Below are 20,381 nucleotides of genomic sequence, written 5' to 3'. Positions count from 1 at the left end.
AGGAAATGCCTTTTCGATTGGATGGATTTCCTTCTATTACTATATATAGAAAGTCTGTTGGTGAGAATTGAGATGTTAATGTATTGTTTTAACTGCTGTTTCTAAAATGATAATCCTTGTCTACAGTGATCTGAAATTAATGTCTGGTTTAAAAGTCTGAAAAAACAATTAATATTACTTTAAGGTTGACATTTATTTAGTGTATCACAGTGTGACAAAAGTCTGTGTAGGACAGTGGCTTGGGAGCTCTGTTTACATGAGTTTTGCCTATAATGGCCAGTGATCCTCAGGTATGGTGATTTTTGTCTCTCCTTGTCCACCTCCCTTTCCTTTCAAGGCTTTCCTGCTGCCTAGTGCAGACAGAACAGCAGACAGCGGTCTTCACAGAACTGAATGACACACTGTTTATCTAGATGTCTGGCACTTACCACACAGCAAGAGGTGACACATGAGCTGGTGGAGACCAGACTTGGAAAAGAGGAAACAAAGGAGAGAGGAAGGAAAGACAAAACACCACAACATCTGGCAATTTGTGTACAGACATGGTCCTCAAGTAGTCCCCAAGTTGTTTATGTCTGATTTCTCTGTACGACCACCCAGACACTCCTGGTCCTCATTCAAGTCCTGGACTTGTGGCCAGAAAGGGGACTTAAAAACAGTGGCCAGTGGGGGTAAAGGATTCACACCTCTGTTCCTCCCTCACCTTGTTCCTTGCTGGAAACAGCAGGGCAGGAGAGGTTTATTGGAACATATGGCTCCAGGACTATCAAGATAAGGACGACACTAGTGAGACAGATTAAGGATAGTGCTGAGGTTTTTGTCTTTACTCTGGCAGAAGTAAGCACATCTGGATGGCTGGACTGAGCTGAGTAAGTATTCATTGGGAGCCCAGAGGCTCTGGGAGCAGAGGCAGTGCAAAAGAAAATCCTGGCACAGGTGTTCTAAAAGGTAGGCCTCCTCTCCAGTGAAAGTGAAAGAGGAGGAAGATGTTTTCTTTCTTGCAAAGAGCTTTTCTAGGGCCTCTTTTCCTTCGGTTGCTTTGGACTATGTTGGATTCTTGTTTGCATGTGTCTCTTGTGGTTGCCTTTTTAAGTTGATAATGAAGCTACCCTTTTTGTAATTATGAGCAGCTATAGGAGTTAACTAATAGTTACAGTAATTATTGTATTTACGTGCCTTTGGTGGCTCTGGAGGATTCAGCAGCCTGTGCGGGAAGAAGGGTCTGAGCACCTTTATAATTTGCTAAGTTGTGAAGCCTGCTACAACTTATACAAACTGTTGCTATTGTGATATAAACTACTTTTAAGTGCAAGGTGTTGTTTTGAAATATTTTTGACTTTTGCGTAATCAGACCTTTTTCTTTAAAAATGTATTTGTGAGTAAACGTCGAGCAAGATTTTTGCAACGTAACAGTACATTGTCAACTAAGTGCGTTAGCTGTTTTATTTTTTAGAAACACCTGCAGGCAAAGTGCTGTTTTATCAATATTTCTGTAGTTTTAAGCCATCCATAGGCAGTGGATAAGTTATTTTCCTTAAAGCTGTAGCTGAACAGATGAACAGTTAATTGTTTTGTGCCCCGTGAAGTCTGTATGTATGTATCAGTGACAGTACAGATAGGTTGAATTCTGGACTTCACTGAAAACTGGAGACAATTTTTTACACAAGAGTTTGTAGGAATCTGCAACAAATAGCCTAGACATCTTGGAATTGATTCTCTGGGATCCTTTAAAAAGCAAAAACAGACCTCAATACAATAAGTTACCAGCAACCGGTAAGCAAAACAGGCCATAAGATATCCTCTCATATGTAGCCTCTCTTATTTTCTAATATTGACTTTGCTCACTATAGATGTTCAAAATTGTTTTTTTTGTTTAGATTTTTGTGTGTGAATGCAGATTGTCTTTAGGCAATACTTATGATTGAATTTTATTCATCTGACAATTACAATCATCCAAGATCTTCTTTATATGACGTTTGTAGCAGTTGTTTTTAAGGAATCTAAAATAGAATGATAACATTTTGCTTTAACAGCTGTTCTTCAAAACGAAATAAAAATGCTCATTATAAAAGTTATCAAAGCAATTCTGTATGACTGTACAAAGACTTTTTCATAAGATGTTTGTAGCCTGTAATGTGATAAAAAAAATATCTGCAGCTTGGAAAAACCTGAAAACCCATAAGAGAGGACTGGCTTGACCTCTTATCTGAATCCAGTGTACCCTGCTATAAAGGATTTAAGGAAAATAGCTGAATAAGTTGTTCAATTGTATTAGCTTCAGAGGATGCAGTGAAATTTAATTATATGGTTGAGGAAAGTGAACAAACTAAAAGCAGTATGTATTGAACGTTATTATTTATTTAAAAAAATAATAATTTGCAAACATCTGATATATGTTTCTAATATATAACATATCTTACATTAAATGTTTTAACCATGTCTAATAGTTGGATGGATAAAATAACAAATTGACAGAGAAATTGTAAACAGAAAAAACAAAGCGTAAGTCATAATTTTAAAGAACCATAATACTTATGGGATGGTGTTTTATAGAAATAAGAGCCAAGTATCACTTTACTTCAGAGATGCACGAACAAAAAACGGTTTGAAGGTGCAGCTTATGTTAGCACACTTAGCAAATTTTTTAGGTGATGTTAAACTATACTTTTAAACTAGGTTTGCAAGAGTTACATACGCAATGCTCAAAGTTCATAAAGCAACTTGAGGTTAACAAAAACATGTAGGTTTATATCTTGTTTTTTTGTTGTCTACCGCATTTTTTTATTGGTACCGATTTGTCTCTTATTAACCAGTAAAGACCTTGGAATGACACTTATTCTCCAGTAGGTGGTGCTGTGATTGAAATAATGTCTAGTTTGTTTTCTAATGTATTCTCCGTGTAATCATTGATTCTATTTGTTATTATGTGACCATCTAAATGTTTCTATACCATTCACTAAATCATAATCAAAACATAAAAGTTGCTTGAAAGAAAAATATGTACACGCAATTATCCTGTTATGTATTGTAGAACCTTTGATCGGCACCACAAAATTGTCTTGAAATGAGTGATGTATTCAGTATAAAATAAACAGTGCCTTGAACGAACAAAAGGAGAAAATGTTTTTCCAGCTCTGGGACGTAATGCTGTCCTTTTCCTAGGTTTAAGTTCCAATACTTGCATCCTCTGAGTACTAAGTGAGAAAATTTGCAACTGCCTAGTATAAGGAACAGCAGTAATGGCCATCTGAACCAACAGAAAATCTTGAGCACTGGAAGTGTTGGGCTTTTACCTTTAGGCTTTGATTTTCTGGCTAGACACATGGGAGTTAAAGTTTATATTTTTGTAAAGGTGTGAAGTAATATCAGGGTGGCATGGAGGGCAGCAAGATTGGTTCAAAATTCTTAATAGACTGGTCCTGGGATGGATTTTGGCCAAGTCTGTATAAAGCTTTCATGTCCTTCCAGTTACCTTGAACTTGAACTTGAACTTGAACTTTATTGCCATATGTAACCGGTACTGGTACAATGGAATTCTTACTTACAGAAAGTCTCTTGATTGTAAAACAAGTGTAAAAAACAAGACAAAGTGCAAACAGTGCATCAAGACAATGTACAAACAAACAATAGACAATGTGCAAGTAAACATGTAGACAGTTTGAATGTAAACAATACAGACGTGTAAACAATGACTGGAGATGTGCAATAGATAAGAAATCATAAAGAGGTAGATGGTGATGGTGTAGGTGAGGTCCGAGGGGGATGGCTAAATGTGTTCGCCAGTCTCACTGCTTGTGGATAGAAGCTATTGAAGAATCTAGTGGTAAGTGTCCATATGCTCTTGAACTGTAGTCCACAAACAGCATTCTCACATACGAGTTCTCAGTGTCCAGGTGTTCCAAGGCTGTATGCAGAGCCAGGGAGACAGCATCATCCACTGATCTGTTGTTCTGGTAGGCGAACTGCAAGGGGTCCAGGGACTCTGTGATGGAGGAGTTGATGTGTGACAACACCAGCTTCTCCAGGCATTTCATCACCACAGATGTTAATGCTACTGGGCGGTAATCATTCAGGCATGTCACTTTTGCCTTTTTGGGGGTTGGAACAATAGTGGTTTTTTTGAAGCAGGTGGGGACCATGGACTGTGACAGGGAGGAGTTAAAGATGTCCATAAGCACTGTGGTCAGCTGGGCTGCACATGTCCTTAGGACTCGAGGTGGTATCCCATCAGGCCCTGCAGCCTTACGGATTTTCACCCTGCTCAGAGTCTTCTGCACGTCCTGCTCTGAGAGTTTCAGAACAAACTCGCCCTGCACACTTGGGGTCTTCTCAGCATTGCCCGTGTTCAGAGCATCAAAGCGGGCATAGAAATGGTTCAGCTCGTCAGGCAGGGATGCGTGTCAATCTCCTGGCTGCAGCCCTTGTAGCCTGTGATTGACTGTAATCCCTGCCACAGCCTCCGGGTGTCAGCGCACTGCGTTTCAAGCCGCACTCTGTAGCTCTGTACCATGCCTGTTTTCTCCACAGGCTCCAGTTTCCTTGCTTAGACCTTAGACATTCAGCCTAGTTTAATTGGCATTTCCAAATGGTCCTGTGAGTGAATGCATCTGTGACAGACTGACTTCTTCTCTAGGGTGTATCCCACTTTACACACATTGTCAGCCTTGTTAGGCTCCGGCTCACCACACCCCTGTATTGCACTAAACAGAGAAAATTGACTAATGGATGAAGTCATAGTTCATTTATTCCTTTATTCTTTAAACATTTCTCTGTATGTATTAGGATTATAAAGATCAAAAAGTAAAGAATAACAAGTATAATTTTCATTCTATTGACTAATTGACTAATTCCTAATGCCACAGTATAGTGATGGGGACACTACACTGTAAAAATGGCACCATACTTTGGATGAAATGTGGTCCGAACTTTCAGTTGTCATTAAAAATCCCAGGGAATTTCGTGATAAGTGTAGGGGTATTAACCCCATGTCCTGGTCAAATTTCCCTCCCTGCCCTTTAACAATCATGGCCTCCTATTAACCTCCTTCTTCATCAGCCTGCTCTCCTTCCCACTGAGAGCTGATGTGTGGCGAGCGCACTGGTGCAGCATCATCCAGGTGGGGTCCCCATAAAGCACTTTGAGTGGAATGTCTGGAAAAGTACTAAATAAGTGTATTATTTATTGCTACAGATAAGTGCTAATACTCATAAGAGGAAGGAAACCAACAAAAATGTTTTTCTATTTACCTTTTTCTTTGAGAATCGGCTCATTTTAAGGTAAATGTGTGTGTGTTATCTGTACATTTTGTGTGTTTTCTTTAGGAAACATTCAAGGTGCTTGAACCATTTCACTGTTTTCCACAATTAAGCATAACATGGAACTAGTATGGAGTCATTACATCATAAGGGCATTATAAGAACTGACACCCACAGTAGCTAAGGAAGTGGAAACCATGGTAACCGTGAACGATTAAGTGAAGAACAGGTTGAATAAAATTAATGAGAATGAAGATTAAATAAAAAAATACACAGAAATCCCAGTGAAGTTCCAGTGCCTAGAGCACAATTCACAGAAGTACACATTTAAGTGGATCCCAATAGCTGTCAAGATTTTATAATGGTTCCAGATTTTTGTTTAATATGTTCTGTTTAAAAGTATTGTTTATATTGCATATTTAAAAGCCAGAGACACAAAAACCCTTTTAACATCATCAGTGAATCCAGTTTCAATTCAATCAACAGAATACCAAGAGGGTAATCTAGAAGATAAAGACTGTTGGAGAAGATGGTATAACTCAAACATACTTGTGTGGCTTTTGTAGTAGGAAGAGAATCCATGAAAAACAGCAACAGGTTTCATTTTCTTTTAATCCTACAATAAACAAATGATGTCATTGAAGCATAGTATGTGAGAGCAGTAGTGCATTGTTGTGACAGAAACTCTTTGGGACATGATGTACAGTATTTTTGTCTTTTATTAATAAAGTGCAGATATTTTTGGCAATGTTTCCATAGGCATGGCCAATTTTGTCTGCAAAGGATAAACATGTTTCATTGCTTTTCAAATGGTATTGGAGGGTTCTGTAAGTGAAATCGCACTTGAAACATCACTTGGAAACAATATCAATAAATGGATAACATCCCATGAAACTGTTTTCTTATGGAATTAAAAGAAGGTAACGCTTTCAATGCTTCTGCTAATACTACTACTAACAATACAAGTTTATGAATGAATGCTTATCAGAAAACTCAAAACTGAGTATAATAACATGTATGCAACAAAGATGAATAAAAAATAAAAATCACTGCAAATTGACACAGTACAACTAAGAGTAAAATAAAATTCTAAATTAAATAGCTTCAATAGCAGGAGGTTTTTCAGTAAGATTTAAAGGTGTTGATAGTTGCAGAGTATGAAGAGGATTTGCGCAAAGGAGTCACTGCACATGAAAAGGCTTTATCACTCATTGCATAGAGCCTGGTTTTTGGTTGAGTAAGAAGACCTGAATCAACAGAACTCAGATTAAGAGATATTCATGCAATACCTCCTTAAAATAACCTGCTGCTAGACCATTCAGTGCCTTAAACATGAGCAGGAAAACCTAATGTCCCATCTAAATTTCACAGATAGGCAAATTACAGAGGACAGGAGTAATGGGCAGATGTCGAATATTTTTAGTTTGCACAGGAACTGAAGATTTCAGAAAATACAAAAGTCTTTTTTCATATTTTAGAGAGGATACCCCAGGAGGTAACACACTGCTGTAGTTTAATCTTCATGAGATGAAGGGATTTGTTGCAATATGCCCACATCAAATAAGCAGAGAAAGGGTCTTAACTGAAAACATTCCTTACTTCAAATACATAACTTTCATCATAAGCCTGATTTTAGCACCATCAACAACAACACTGACATCATGTGTGTGAAGCTGATGTTGGGAACGGAAATTCAGCCTTGTTAGAGTTTAGTTTAGGAAAGTTCTGTCGCATCCATATCTTAATACCGACACCCAGTTGCGGCAGCCTCCTCTGCTGCTGCGTAGAGGTGCTGGTTGCCTTGGATTTGTTCATTGGATTAGATTTGCTCTTCTCCCCGCAGTGAAGAAGTGGTGTCAGGGCCAAGCCGCAACCCCCACATGACTCGAAACAATTTCATCGTAAAGGTATCCGCCACGACTGCCAATTAGTGAGCTCCCACGTGCATCCCTATCATTACTGTCGACTGGTGTTGGGGTTCCTGGTGATGGGGGCAGGATTGAATGATCTGGAAGCCCCTAGTCAGGGCCCTGGAAGGCAGAGATACAGGACTATCGGTAGCAGATGGGCTCTGAGTGGCAGCTCAGCTGAGCGGCAGAAATTTAGATGGGACATTAGGTGCTCCTCTGTGTTTGAGCAGCCCTATTTAAGGACCACATTGCTCACACCAGCTGGGGAAAGGCCTAGAAATGTAGCTTACTCAAACTTTGCTGGATAGGCTGTCGTGTCTATTGGGACATTCAGCCTAGCGGTATAGAACCCTTCACAGCAGCAAAACCTCCCTACCACTAGCACCATGGGACATAAGGACTTTGCTGGATGCCAGCTATGGCATGGACAACAAAATGCCTCCAATTCTGAAACTGACCTGCCATGACCATGTGCCTTAAATAGAAATCCTAAAGAGAACCAACTGCAGGAGTATTGAAGCTACCATCAAGTGGACCAGCTGCCATGCAAAACACTGTACGGCCGGTTACAACTCAGTCACTGTTCTGCAAGCGGACAGAAAAGGTGGCTAAAGGACCAACTGAAGATCTAGCTAAAGAAGTGTGGGATAAACCCTGTTCCTTTGAAACCGCAGTAGCAGAACTATCCACCCAGGGAGGCACTGCTATCAAGGAGGGCAGTTAGGAGGAGAGCGCCAAGCGTTGCCTAATGAAGAGACAGAAGAGGCATATGGTCAAATCTTCTCCTGTCTCCACAGACCCTAACTGTCCTAACTGTCCCCACGGGCCAGGATTTCATGTGCGCTGTCTGTGGAAGACGGTGTGCTTCTCACTTTGGATGGTACAGCCGTCGATAAGACTCGCAAGTAGTAGTCAAAGCCATCATCGATAGCGATGGGCACCCTGATGACTTCAATGAGGATTGAGGGAATCTGTCATCACACACAAAACGAGACAGACCAAACCCACTAAACGTGTAGGTAGAGATGTCAGTGGGGTCAGACAAACACACTTGTACAAATATTTATCCTTTTTAATAAGGCAAATACAAATGCAATGCCATGAAAAGTGAAGAATAACATGTAATATTTTTCCATAATTTCTAATGTTGTAGGACATTTACAATCATGTCACCTGCTAAAATATACAACTTGTATTAACCTACTTATGTTTTTGGCAGGTGTTTCGATCCAAGGTGATTTTATGATGTATCCTTAATTGACTCAGTCTGATTGTACCTTGCTCAAGGGTACAACTTCAGTGTCCCACCCATAATGTTCCTGTTATACTCTTAATCCACAGCTGTAACCATACTGTCTATTAATGCCTAAAACCTGTTGTAATTATAAACAATCATTTAAACAATCATTTAATTTTCTAGGGACTCAACTGCTTGATTATAAACACACTCCAATAACTTTGACTGTTACTTGAATTTCTGTGAAGTTCATTTATGTTCTTAATGTAGAAATAACTACAATAGGTATGTACAATATAACTCCATTTTTAATACACTTTAATTCTGTGTGGGTGCAGAAGTTTCATAAACTACGACAGCTGTACTACCCTTCATGTTTTGTTTTTCTTCTGAACACTGTGGTTACTCTGTACACTGTTTTTAAAGAGATGCAAATTGCTAACCTGAAAACAGAACTAAACAGACCTGTGTCTTAGGATAAAAACAGTTCCCAGTTGCTTCTAATGACCACATCCCACACAAAGAAGTAGCTTTGACAAAAACATGCCCCAGACCACAAGGAAACATCTGTCAATGAGAGCACCTGCCTCACTGTTAGGCTTGTTACCTAGTAACCAAACACATTCTTACACTGTGGAGGAAAAGCAAAATGCAGTCATACTCTGTATACATACTCTGACTAGTACCTATTAATACAATTGTGAATTTCCAAAAACGTTATAAATGTACATGATATCATACTGTGTAATTAAAACCTTTGAGGAATTCAAGCAGGGAGCTTCTAGTGAGAATCAAGTAGGTAAATACTACAGTATTAAAACAATGTATTAAAAACAGTATTAAAACAGTAAGATCAGCCTATAAAAAGTAATGGAATAACTTAAGAGACTAAAAGAACTGAGCAGTCTATTAAATATGATTAATTATAATTATTAAAGTACAGAACACTAGGAACATCCTGGTTTTCTTTTCATAGATAGATGGACAAGGGGAAACGGTAGTAGATTCATTAGAGATACAAGTTTTTGGAAAGAAGATCCTATAACAGAGAACTTGCATTCACATTACAAGAAGTATAAGAAAGCGCATTCCAAGTTATTAAAAAAGTTCCAGTGGAGTTTTTTTTTTAAAACTACCAGTGAAACATGAACCAGAGCACTGAAGTGCAAACTAAGGTGAAGTACAGTACTGTACATCCAAGACTGTCAACTGGGTGCCTCTTCTTTCCTCTAAGGGTTGCAGAAGTACTGAACAAACCAACCAAATACAATTCCACAAGCTGAAATGGTTTCAAGAAATGGTTAGATTAGATCCTCAGATCCCTTAGCGAATAGGAACCAACCAAGCTTGTGGAACCAAATCTCACAAAATTCAGCTAGTGTTTTAACTATACATAAAATACAAGACAATTTGTATAACATGGAAAAAATATTTATTTAAACTGTAGACATTCTGTAATCTACAAACCAACATTGGAAGTGAATTTACTGAGGGATGAAAAGTGTACAAAACCTGAATATGTATCATAAAAAAATAAAAAAACAACATTTTCTTTTTTTTTTATAATTGATCTGGATGAACTCCCTGATGCTGTAAAGTGAAACAAACATTAGGAAATAGATATGGGTAAAAGTAAATTTATACTACTTTAAGGTTTACAACACCTTGCCTATTATTTTTGGATATTTACACTCTAGATTATCTGTCAATACCTTCCTTCTTGTGCTTCTAATTATTTTCACCGGGCTTAAAAACCAATGTGAAAATGTCACAACTGGTGCTTACTAAATCCTCTCATTTATTAAAGTGTTTTTGAGAAAGGGCTTTGTCGTCCTTTGTTTTCAATAAAATGGAATCCTGTCACAGATGTTATGTTATTCTGAAATCCTTCTGTAGCTGGTTGATATTCTTAAAAAAATAAATAATTACACAATCGTGTGCTAATGCAAGTTACTGCCCTCTGATTTGAATGGGAAAAGCTTTGAGCTGATCAGTGTAAAACCAGTCAGTAATTAACTAAAAAGAATAAATTAAACTACAATAGAATGTGGCATACAAAGAATACGACATTTACAAACATAAAGCACTTGAGAGGGAAGAAATGAAAACATACCTAAGAAACAATAAAGTCTGGCACACAACTGTAGTTTACTGCATACATAGTAATTCCAAGCTAATCCACTGTTGGTGTTTCAGTCATTTTTCTTACAAGTTACAAGAGATATTTACTTGCAAGGCTACCACTGTGTGAAACAAACCAGCTCAATGAAACTACTACATGAATTGAAATGAAAAATAAAAAAAATGCTGATCTGAGAAAACAGAAAATACTTGAATAGAAAAGCAAAAGGCCATTAACGAAAAGCTAGGAAAAGAGTATTTGGAGTCTGCAGTCTGATATTTAAACGCAATACAAGTTCAACCACAGACTGCAAAACAATTTCACAGCTGTCGCATTGTTAAATGCCAGAATTTCTTTTTTTGGATGCCACGTAAACTGTACCTGAAACAGTGAAGACAAATTCCGATTATCCTAGATTTATAAATTTTTTACATCTTGTTAAAAGGACTTTTCATAAAAAGATTCTACCTAACCAATAAACAACCTAGCCATACAATTGTTGTTATTTTTTTTTCTAAAGGTACACTTTTACACTAACATTAGAAAACAGTGCAATATTATACAATGTACATCATTTTAAAGAAGTGAAAATATGCCTTTTAACCTGAGCTAAATAACCTTAAGTAAAATAGTTAGTCACCCTGTTTGTTGATGGTAATTTTACTGGCATTTGTTCAGGCAGCTTGAGAACTACCCATGGCAGCCTTCATGGCCCCAAAGTACTTAATACAGAGATACTGACATTTGCTGTGAAAAATATTACAAAAGTGTAGTTTTAATAAACGCAGGCAACAGGTTAGACTGTGACTGCATAAGACTGCAAGTTTCAAGTTGCATCATAGTCAGGTTTATAAATATTGCTGCCACACCAGTACTGATCACTACAACACCACTACATTATACACATGTACCTACACAGGTTACACAATAAAACTCAGGTTTCTTAAAATCAAGTATACTGAGCATTTTACAGCAGTTCACCATGTGAAAAGCCAGTTTTATTTCAAGACCAGTTCAGAAATAAAAAAAAGACAAAAAACATTTTTAAGCAGCTAGGTAATTATTTTTCCTATGGAATGGCATTGACTTTGCCAGATTTTATTTCTTGTCAGCAAAAGTATCATTCCGCAACTACAGGCGTTTTGGCACTGATAGGCCACCATACAAAGCCACTTCACAAGCACGCAGTCAACTACTGTGCTGACAGCAAAACAGGAAAGCAAAAAAGAAAAAAAAAAGATATACGTTAAGTCTTTTGTGCTTGTAGGTTCCAGACCTTCAAACATCAACAAATCAAACTCAAAAACAAAAAGCAGATTTTCTCTCAGCAAATGACAAAGAGGAGCATTGTTACATTTTGCACTGGCACTTGCAGAAACAAAAGGTCATGCTAACATGTGATTCAGTAAAGATTAAGGGAGAAAACATAACGTCCATGTTTCCTAAGCCAAACACCTTGTGAAAGGCGAGGCAGCTTATTTCCAACAGAATGGCAAACTTTTTTTTTCTTCGAAGAACAGTCACAGGGGTATAGCACAACCATCACTTCTGTCTTATGAGGAACACGAAAAGCAGTCACCAAAGGCAAACAGGAGGCAAGGATGAAGAAACACACTCAGGAACCTGTAAAACAAATGGACTTGTGTTAGTAAAAAAGCAAATAAAAACTGCAGATGTTTAACAGAGAGAGGTACTGTATGAGAGGAGGTACTATAGAACTATAGAAGCAACAGGTCAAAAATGTTTGTGGTTTGCTAAGAAGGTACAACGTTTCTGATGACTTTTGTCCAGGGCTAAAATGGTGATGTGCTGATTTATACTTGTTGAAACCAGGAAGCAACATTTTTAACAGCAAGATGTAAAAGAAGGCAAGGACATCGTCTAGGATGTGGTACAGCAGAAGGAGAAAAAAATTTGAACAGTTGGCAAACTTTCTGCTGGGCCAGACAGAACTTGAGGAAGTGCCTGGCAAAGTGACAAAGCAATAAGGGATTTCAGGGTTAGTGAGAAGCAGAGTTAAACTGGAATTCTATTATTAAAACCGCTGTATAATCTCTGTCACATTCAAGGGAATTCAGTGTGTTAATGGTGCCTGGTGTGAGATATATGATAATCTGTCTTTCTATATATCTATAGTAATATCTGCTGCAATGTAGCTTTCTGCTGAAGCTTTAGGGTTTGTGTAGGAGGAATGGGAGGTGTTTGTTTTAGAGAAGGAGAAAGTGGGTAAAGATTTGTAGGTGTATTTGTGGGTGGGAGAATCTAGATGTAATAGGGAAAAGAGTGGGAAGAGATGTTGGTAATGGTAAATATTGTTGTTAGTGTTTTTATTTTTTAAAGTACAGAAAAGAAAGTGCAATTAAAGTGCTGATAAAAGGGAGCATTGCAGAATAATTGTATAATGAAAATGTGGACTCTGTTGCCACACTGTTTGTGTAGAGTCTAACGTCTCTTCATCTCCTCATTAACAGTAGTACTTCCAACTATAACATTTCTTATCCTATGTTTTAACATTGATAACATTTTCTATAACATTTTCCGCCGATGTGGAGGGGACATTGCAGCAGTTGAAGGAATACCACATTTAGCTGTCTCTTCAGAAAAGCAGAAAGGTCTGGGAAGGTTTGGGAAACGATTCTGCAGACAAGACAATGATGAATGGTGTTTGGGGAAAAAACCTTTGTATTACAGAATAACCTAGTTTAGACACAGACTTCAAATACTATTTAATTGCATTTGTACATATCTTAATGGTTTCATTTACTTTCAACCTTCATTTAAGAGAAACTGAAATCTGAGTGCAGCAGTTTCATTGCTATTTGTTTCGATATTGAACATTTAAGCAAATATAATTATTTATCCTTACTACAGCAAAATCATAACATCCTTAAAGTGTTATTTACTTAATGGATGGACATGATATATTAATCTTGATATACTGTATTAAATGACAGTTATTAAAACTGGGGTTCTGAAATGCATATTTGCAATTTTGTATATTATATAACTAGAGAGTTTAATCTCCAATTTTTAGAAAACTACATTAGTGAATACCTGTCTCATGAACAGTATGAAGACTTTGTCTGCAGCTAAAAAAGGTAAAAACCATAATTGTCTGTATTTCGCTCATGTAGATACTGCTTCCTCTCTGATGTTTTTCTTTTTATCAACTATTAACACTGTTTAAAAAGATAATACATTCAAGCATGAAAAACAAAAACTAAACTTTAAAAAAAAGCAAAGTCAGTTTTAGAATGAATGACAGACAAGGCCCCCCACCAGATAAAGACAAAGCTTAGCAAACATACGTTCAATACAAGTTATCCTGCTTTTGTATCCACAAGCTGCATCTGAACATTTACTGGTATGGCACCACCTCCATATCCTCCTTTAGACTGCATTTGGTTTTGGATTGAATTCACCTGGAAGAGAAGTGACATGAATAATCCCTGCATTCCAAAGAAGTTGTAAAATAATACTAGTATGAAGAATGAAACAGGTTAAACCACCAAACTTGTTTTCCAGAATCTTCTCTGCAAGTTGACACTGATATCATATCTAACCTTAATCAGAAACAACATTCTTGAAAGAAGCATTCTTGCGAAGTAAGATCAATTTATGTAACACAAACTGAAATGGATGATATGTAGTCTAAAAATGCATTTCTGTGAAATATTCAAGTAATTTGTTCTGATTTCATCCCAAAAAAGGCACTGAAACACATTTTATCCATATGACCTACATCTCCATGTATTGTCTGTGTAGCAAATCAATTTATAAATAACCGACAAATAGTCTTACAGCCAAAAGAAACAATATCTGGGTATTCTACTGATATAAAGCTGTGTCAGCTCTGTGAAAATCTCTGATCTAAAAGCTAGTTTTCGAGGATTTGCCAGGAGCAACATGATATCTAGAATGTATTGTGTATCAGCCAAGATTTCCTTTTACAAACAATAAGTTTTAGAGTACAGTACAGTATCTCGATATCCTTTTCATTACAGTGAAACCTCTGGAGTCTCATCAGACAACAACTTAGACATACATTTTATGTGAAACCACTAATTCTAGGCAAATCTAAATTAGTATATGGTAAATGATCATTTCAGTCCCTCATTTTATCCTGCTATGATTTTTCTTTTCATAAAACATGCCTTTACTGATTTACTGGTTCCTAAACACTGCTAAGTGTTTGGTCCCCAAATAATGAGCATCTTACTGATTTAGTAATGGCATCCACATGTTACATAATCATGGATAATCAGGACTTCGGCTGCATCCAACCAAAACAATACATTAGACCCCGATGCCACTACTTACTGAATTCATGCCACTGAACAGGTCTCCCGATCCCACATGGGCTGTGTGTACAAAGTTTGTTGGCTCCCCAATCATACTTCGGTCGATCCGCCTTCGTCGCTTCTGCAAAAAAAAGAGACCTCACTGACATCATATTGGGGAGATGCAATTAGCTATTTACCTACAAGAATTCTTTGTGAACTACATCAGGAAAAAATATATTAGTTTTATATTTGTTATTCCACAATCTTAATGAATCCAGATAGGAACCAGTTGCTCGGCTTTTTCCAATACAAAAAAAAATAGCTTCTACTTAAGCTACACAATCGCTGCAGAGTTCCTTGCACATCTGGCACATCAGGATGAATACCTTCACCTTAGTGAGATGAGAGTGCGGGTTTTGAAATGACACAGGAAAGAAAATATAAATGAAAGCAGAAGTTAACACAAAAAATGCTAATGAAATTCAGCTTGAAAACAATTGCAGAATAACAAACTCCAAACACTTTTTTAAACTAGTCATATATCCCATTAACCAGAAAATCTTGAAACACTGCGGCCTTCTTTGGAAAAGTTCACATTCTCTCTTCTTTTGCACTTTTTATAAGAGAGTGGCGCAGAACTTTGTTTGCAACCCTACTCCTAATTGAAGATAGCGTAGCTGGGTGGATGCAGTTTACTTATTTGCACACATAAATCATCTTTTAAATCAATTTTGTCACAGATGTGTTCTTTTGGATGTCACCTGAATATGTGTAAGAAATCCTGACCTTTTGATAATTTGAGTCGTTCTTAAAATTAATGAATGTGGCTCCCATTTTAGTACACCTCAGATCATAAATGCATTTTGGTATTACCATGTTATTGGAAATTAGCAATCAATAACACTACTGGACACTTTATGTAAAATAGCTAAAAGAAATTTAAACATATTTGTAATTGATTTTTTTTACAGCATAGAGCATGAATCAATAATAGGATTTATATGTGTATTTTCTATACTGAAATATAAGTGACATATACATTATACTAGCCTCTAAGTGCTAGATTCAAAGTAAACTCTCTGCTAGTATTTATTCCTGTCTGGTTTATTTACGTTCTGACCTGAATCTACACTGGGTCTACATTAATGCAGGATGCTAGGCATGTTTTAAGCGTAAAAAATTATTGTATACATTCTCCTAGTGGAAAGTGGATACGTGTGGCCAGAAAATGTACAGTAAAAGTAAAAAAAAAATGAAGATCAAAAAGAAACCATCATTTACTTTGAAGTACAAAAAGCATATCTTTACATGTAAACTGATCTGTTTTGTTAATGCTGTTTCTTTTTGAAGTTCTGGTCATGAAAAAGTAGTTGACTTACGTACATACTATGTTGTAGACATGCCCCACGATACTTAAAAACGAGCTGACATAATACACGAAATAAATTAAATGCTAAAACATTTACATGTGCATAAGACATATCCTTTAGAATATTTAAAACTGTTGAGAATGATTTTCAGACTTGAAAGTGGAAGAATGAAATCAGAAGTAAACTACTAAAATACAGGTGGTCCCCAACATAGTATATGTTGGGACCAGAAAATTCCTAAATGTAGTGAAATCATTTAAAAAAGGTGAATTTTGCCCCATAAGAACAATATTAATATGCGGGGTTTGGGACCATAAGGATGCAAACTTTACCAGTGCAACTTCAAGAGGGAGGCTTTCCCCATACAATTTAGGGAAATATAAGGTAGAGCATGTGTGTCACTTTTAGCTAACTAAATGTAGGACAGAGTGTCCCATTTTAATACAGGTTACATTCCTAAATAATGCAACTTATAGTGAAATAACTTGGAAAGTGAAATTAATATCGTAAGGAATACATTAATATATGTTCCCAACATACAGTTCAAATGTGCATATACATTAAATGAATCTATAACCTGTAAAAATAATAAATTGAAATGAATAAGTAGTCACCAACTCCTCCTGAATTGTGGTCTTGTCAAAACCAACTAAGTCATTCATAAATCTTTTTCTACAAACTGTTCATGCATTTAAAGTTAATCACAGCTTGATCTACTGGCTGGATAAGCTACATGTGGCATGGGGATGAGAATTCAACTTTAAAGTTGGGGCGTTACGATTCAAAAGCTAAATAATGGGCAACAGCATGTTTTACATGAAGAAGAATGTTAGATTTTGCTTGACCATAGCTTTTCATTTCCAGGAGAAAATGATCCTCGAACCACCTACATTGCTGGCTTCTGGTGCCTTGAAAAACGATGTAATTATGGGGAATTTTTACATACTTCATCAATGACGCAAGTGAAAAATGATGTACAGTATAGCGGGATAACTTATAACAGGGACCGTCTGTACAAAATTACACAAGGTTAGTAATGATGGTTTCAGAGGAGAGGAGAGTGGGGTGGCGCACACACGGTTCAGACAGAACGCATTGCCAATCTTGTAAATTGTTCAAATTAACTTCAGGAATTACATTTTTAGGGTTTATGTGATTTTTTGCAAAAACTTTTTAAAATCCTGTTTGTATCTTAATGAATCAATAAGTTCAATGTAATTAAACAGAATTTCTGGGAATTTCTTGTATGTGCGATTGCCCTTCAGATTTATTCATACTTCTAATAGTATAACAACGTGAACTATAAACCGAATTATGTGTCCTGCTTAAAACCTAAATGTTATACTGTAATAATAAAGGTACTGCTGTTTCATTGTACACCCAGTTTCAAGAAATCAATGCTACTGGGAGTGGTAACTGTGCCAGGAAGAGGATGCAAGTACAGTATATCATTCTGTGAGACAAGTGGCTTAGGAGGACCTATAAATCCAAAGTTAACTGTTGGAAATCTCCACCACAGACTGGCACCTTTGGGATACAAAGTGTTGAAAACTCTCCTTTTGCCTTGCCTGCAGGAATGGGATTCGTGATGAAGCACCAAGGAAGAAGCCTACTGTAAGGGTCAGCCACAAGAAGAGGTGACTCAGGTTTGCCAGACCAGTTTGAATGACAGCTGCAACCATGCTTTATGGTCAGATGAAATAAAAACTGAGCATTCTGGACATGCTTAGCAGAGTTCTGTTGGGTGTAAAATAGAGCTCAAATTTAAGAACTGTGAAATATGAGGAGGGGGGGTTGCTGTCAAGTCTCTTGTATAGATAGGGACAATTACAAAATATAGTTCTACAAGACGCATCTTGTTAGTTAAATTCGCACCAGAGGAGAAGTTAGCTAGAGGGGCGTGAACAAAATGTGTTTCTTGGACTTAATTCATGTCCAGAATTGGGTGTAAATAAATGTAGAGGGCTCTATGTACATATATGTATAAACACCCTGAAACCAGTACAGATTACTTTCACTTTAAAGAGTTATTGTTCAGCTTCAGTTAAGTGTAAAAAATCTTGAATGTCACATTTGTACAATTAATTATAGTGCCAGTACAAATTTGTCAGTACAAATCTCAACAAGACTCCAATGCCTCATTAATGCAATTTAAAAGGCCTTGTATAGGGCTCTGTGGGTTCATGTGATTGTTAGTTTAACAGTAAAGCTGCCAGATGGGAAAAAATCTGGACATAACTGCAACCCAGTGCAAGACCACTTTCAAAGTGTCTTCTCAGATAATTTAAAAATGAATAAATGTTCTCTTTGTGTAATTATCGTTTTTAAAGGAATCTAGCCAGTTCTACTTCCACATAAATGATCTAACTCAGGTTATTTTTTATGAGTTAGAATAAAATGGTCATAGCGAGTTTCAACAATAAAGCCAACCCAATAATGAAGTACGATTCAAACATCTTTCAGCAGTAGTGCGTGCTTGCGTGTGTATAAGAATGTGAAGCTCTTCCACAGTATTCTCTAAGGTAAAGCTGCTGTTATTAGTCACTTGACTGCACTAAAAGGTCAAGGCTTGGCTATTTATGAGGATTATAACGTATGTTGAGGAAGTCATGTGGAAATCAATGGAAAAAGCTCAGAAAAAACAGTACATAGTGTCTCTTTCCAGCGTGGAAGGCTAACATCATCAGACGTGTGGTATCTCAACAGAAAGACAACTTATAAGACAACTCAAAAGAGTTCACCCACCTCTCACTGAATTTTAAGTTTATAATGAAATAAACAGCAAAGGCATACACACACAAATGTGGACTAGCATAACTCCAGTAAGTAGAATAGTTTGGAAACAAATTCAGTTTCTTGCTCCTGTGTATGGTTCTCCAAATGCAAACTAAATAACTACAGTGACAGGAATTATGCAGATATGTTGCTGCTCTCTGGGTTTTCCAGACAAGATATTACAATGTGTTTGGTTTACAAATGTTAAGTCTATTCCACAGCCGAAACGTTGTGTTCTCTTTCTTCTTTTTTTCAGCATGGACTAAACCTATTACTTGTTCCTTTACATTGTATAAAGGCTTGGTAGTTTTAAACATATATTTTCTTACTCTGCACAAAATACCATAATGCTCAAAATAACTTTTTTAAGCATACTTCTGATACTTGCCATTTGTTTTTTCTGTCTGACAAGAGGTTGGGAAGCTTCTCTATAATAACTTCTGTCTAATTATCTGTTTATTCTATGTGAGCATTCATGTGGATTAATTATAAAATTAAAGCTGTCTTGAATAGTATCAGTCACTGTAGACCTTTTTATGTCTTTGGAAAAAATATGGGGGGTATTTTGAACTCTTTCATTTCTAAAAAAATTATTACCAGATCTCAGTGTTTAAGAAGTCAAATAGGTAAATAACATTTAAATAGGTATGAGCTCATGTTTAGCATCATTAAACAGGTTTAAATAAGCAAATATATTTAGATTAAAAAGCAGTTTTTTATGACTGCATTTTGAATGCAGGTATGAAAATGTGATACAGCACATCACATACCACTAAACCTAAGTCTATTTGCAAGAGGGAGGCATAAACAGTAAATGACAAGCTAATAAGTAGTTCGGCCATCGGCCAAGTTCAGCTGACATAACTCTCTTTCTGCCTATGACAATGATGCACCTTCGCCGTGTGAGAGGGTACCATCTTTTAGAGGCCAGACTTCAGCACTTCAGGCTATTTAAAACAGAAAGCAGATAACTGAGTTTAAGGTCAGTACTTCATATCTCAGAAAAGGAGTCCATTATATTACATTTGTTGAAATGTTCAGTTCCTTTTAAGACAAAAAAAATATTATCGATTCATTTGGTTTAGAGAGAAGGGTAAACTTTTTTTCCAGCATCAGCTTAGAAAGCAGTTTTGTCCCAGAAAGAGTCCTTAATTTTTTTAACTAAGGCTTTATGTTCATTACACTGACCTTCCCTCTTTCAAACATTTCTGGGGTCTGTTCATCACAGAGAGACCTGAATAATTTTCAGTTCCGTAAGAGGCTCGGCCGAGGTAATTGTACTCATTGTAAATGATAGTCCAGGTGTTTTGTGTCTATCAATTTTTGTGAATAAAGCCGTCTTTCAAATGCGTTTCCTGTTCCTTTACTTTGACACTACCCTGTGTCAGAAACAAGGACATGCAACTATGCTTGACATTCTGGGAGTAGT

General features: G+C 36.8%; 1 protein-coding gene across 1 annotated transcript in view; it reads right to left on the bottom strand.

Moving 5' to 3' along the window:
* Nucleotides 1-9,819: 9,819 nt before the first annotated feature.
* cdc42se2 (CDC42 small effector 2) overlaps nucleotides 9,820-20,381 on the bottom strand; it is a 61,068-nt gene continuing 50,506 nt past the window's right edge. Inside the window, exons 3-5 of the mRNA XM_088909955.1 lie at nucleotides 14,845-14,946; nucleotides 13,833-13,946; nucleotides 9,820-12,147 (exon numbers count right to left, since the gene is read on the bottom strand). Coding sequence (XP_088766081.1) covers nucleotides 13,845-13,946; nucleotides 14,845-14,946 — 204 coding nt within the window. The 3' untranslated portion in view covers nucleotides 9,820-12,147; nucleotides 13,833-13,844. The remainder of the gene's footprint in view (nucleotides 12,148-13,832; nucleotides 13,947-14,844; nucleotides 14,947-20,381) is intronic.

Source organism: Atractosteus spatula, chromosome 3, assembly GCF_055471065.1.
Source record: "Atractosteus spatula isolate fAtrSpa1 chromosome 3, fAtrSpa1.hap1, whole genome shotgun sequence".
NCBI classification, from domain to species: domain Eukaryota; kingdom Metazoa; phylum Chordata; class Actinopteri; order Semionotiformes; family Lepisosteidae; genus Atractosteus; species Atractosteus spatula.
This window is presented reverse-complemented; position numbering and strand designations above follow the sequence as displayed.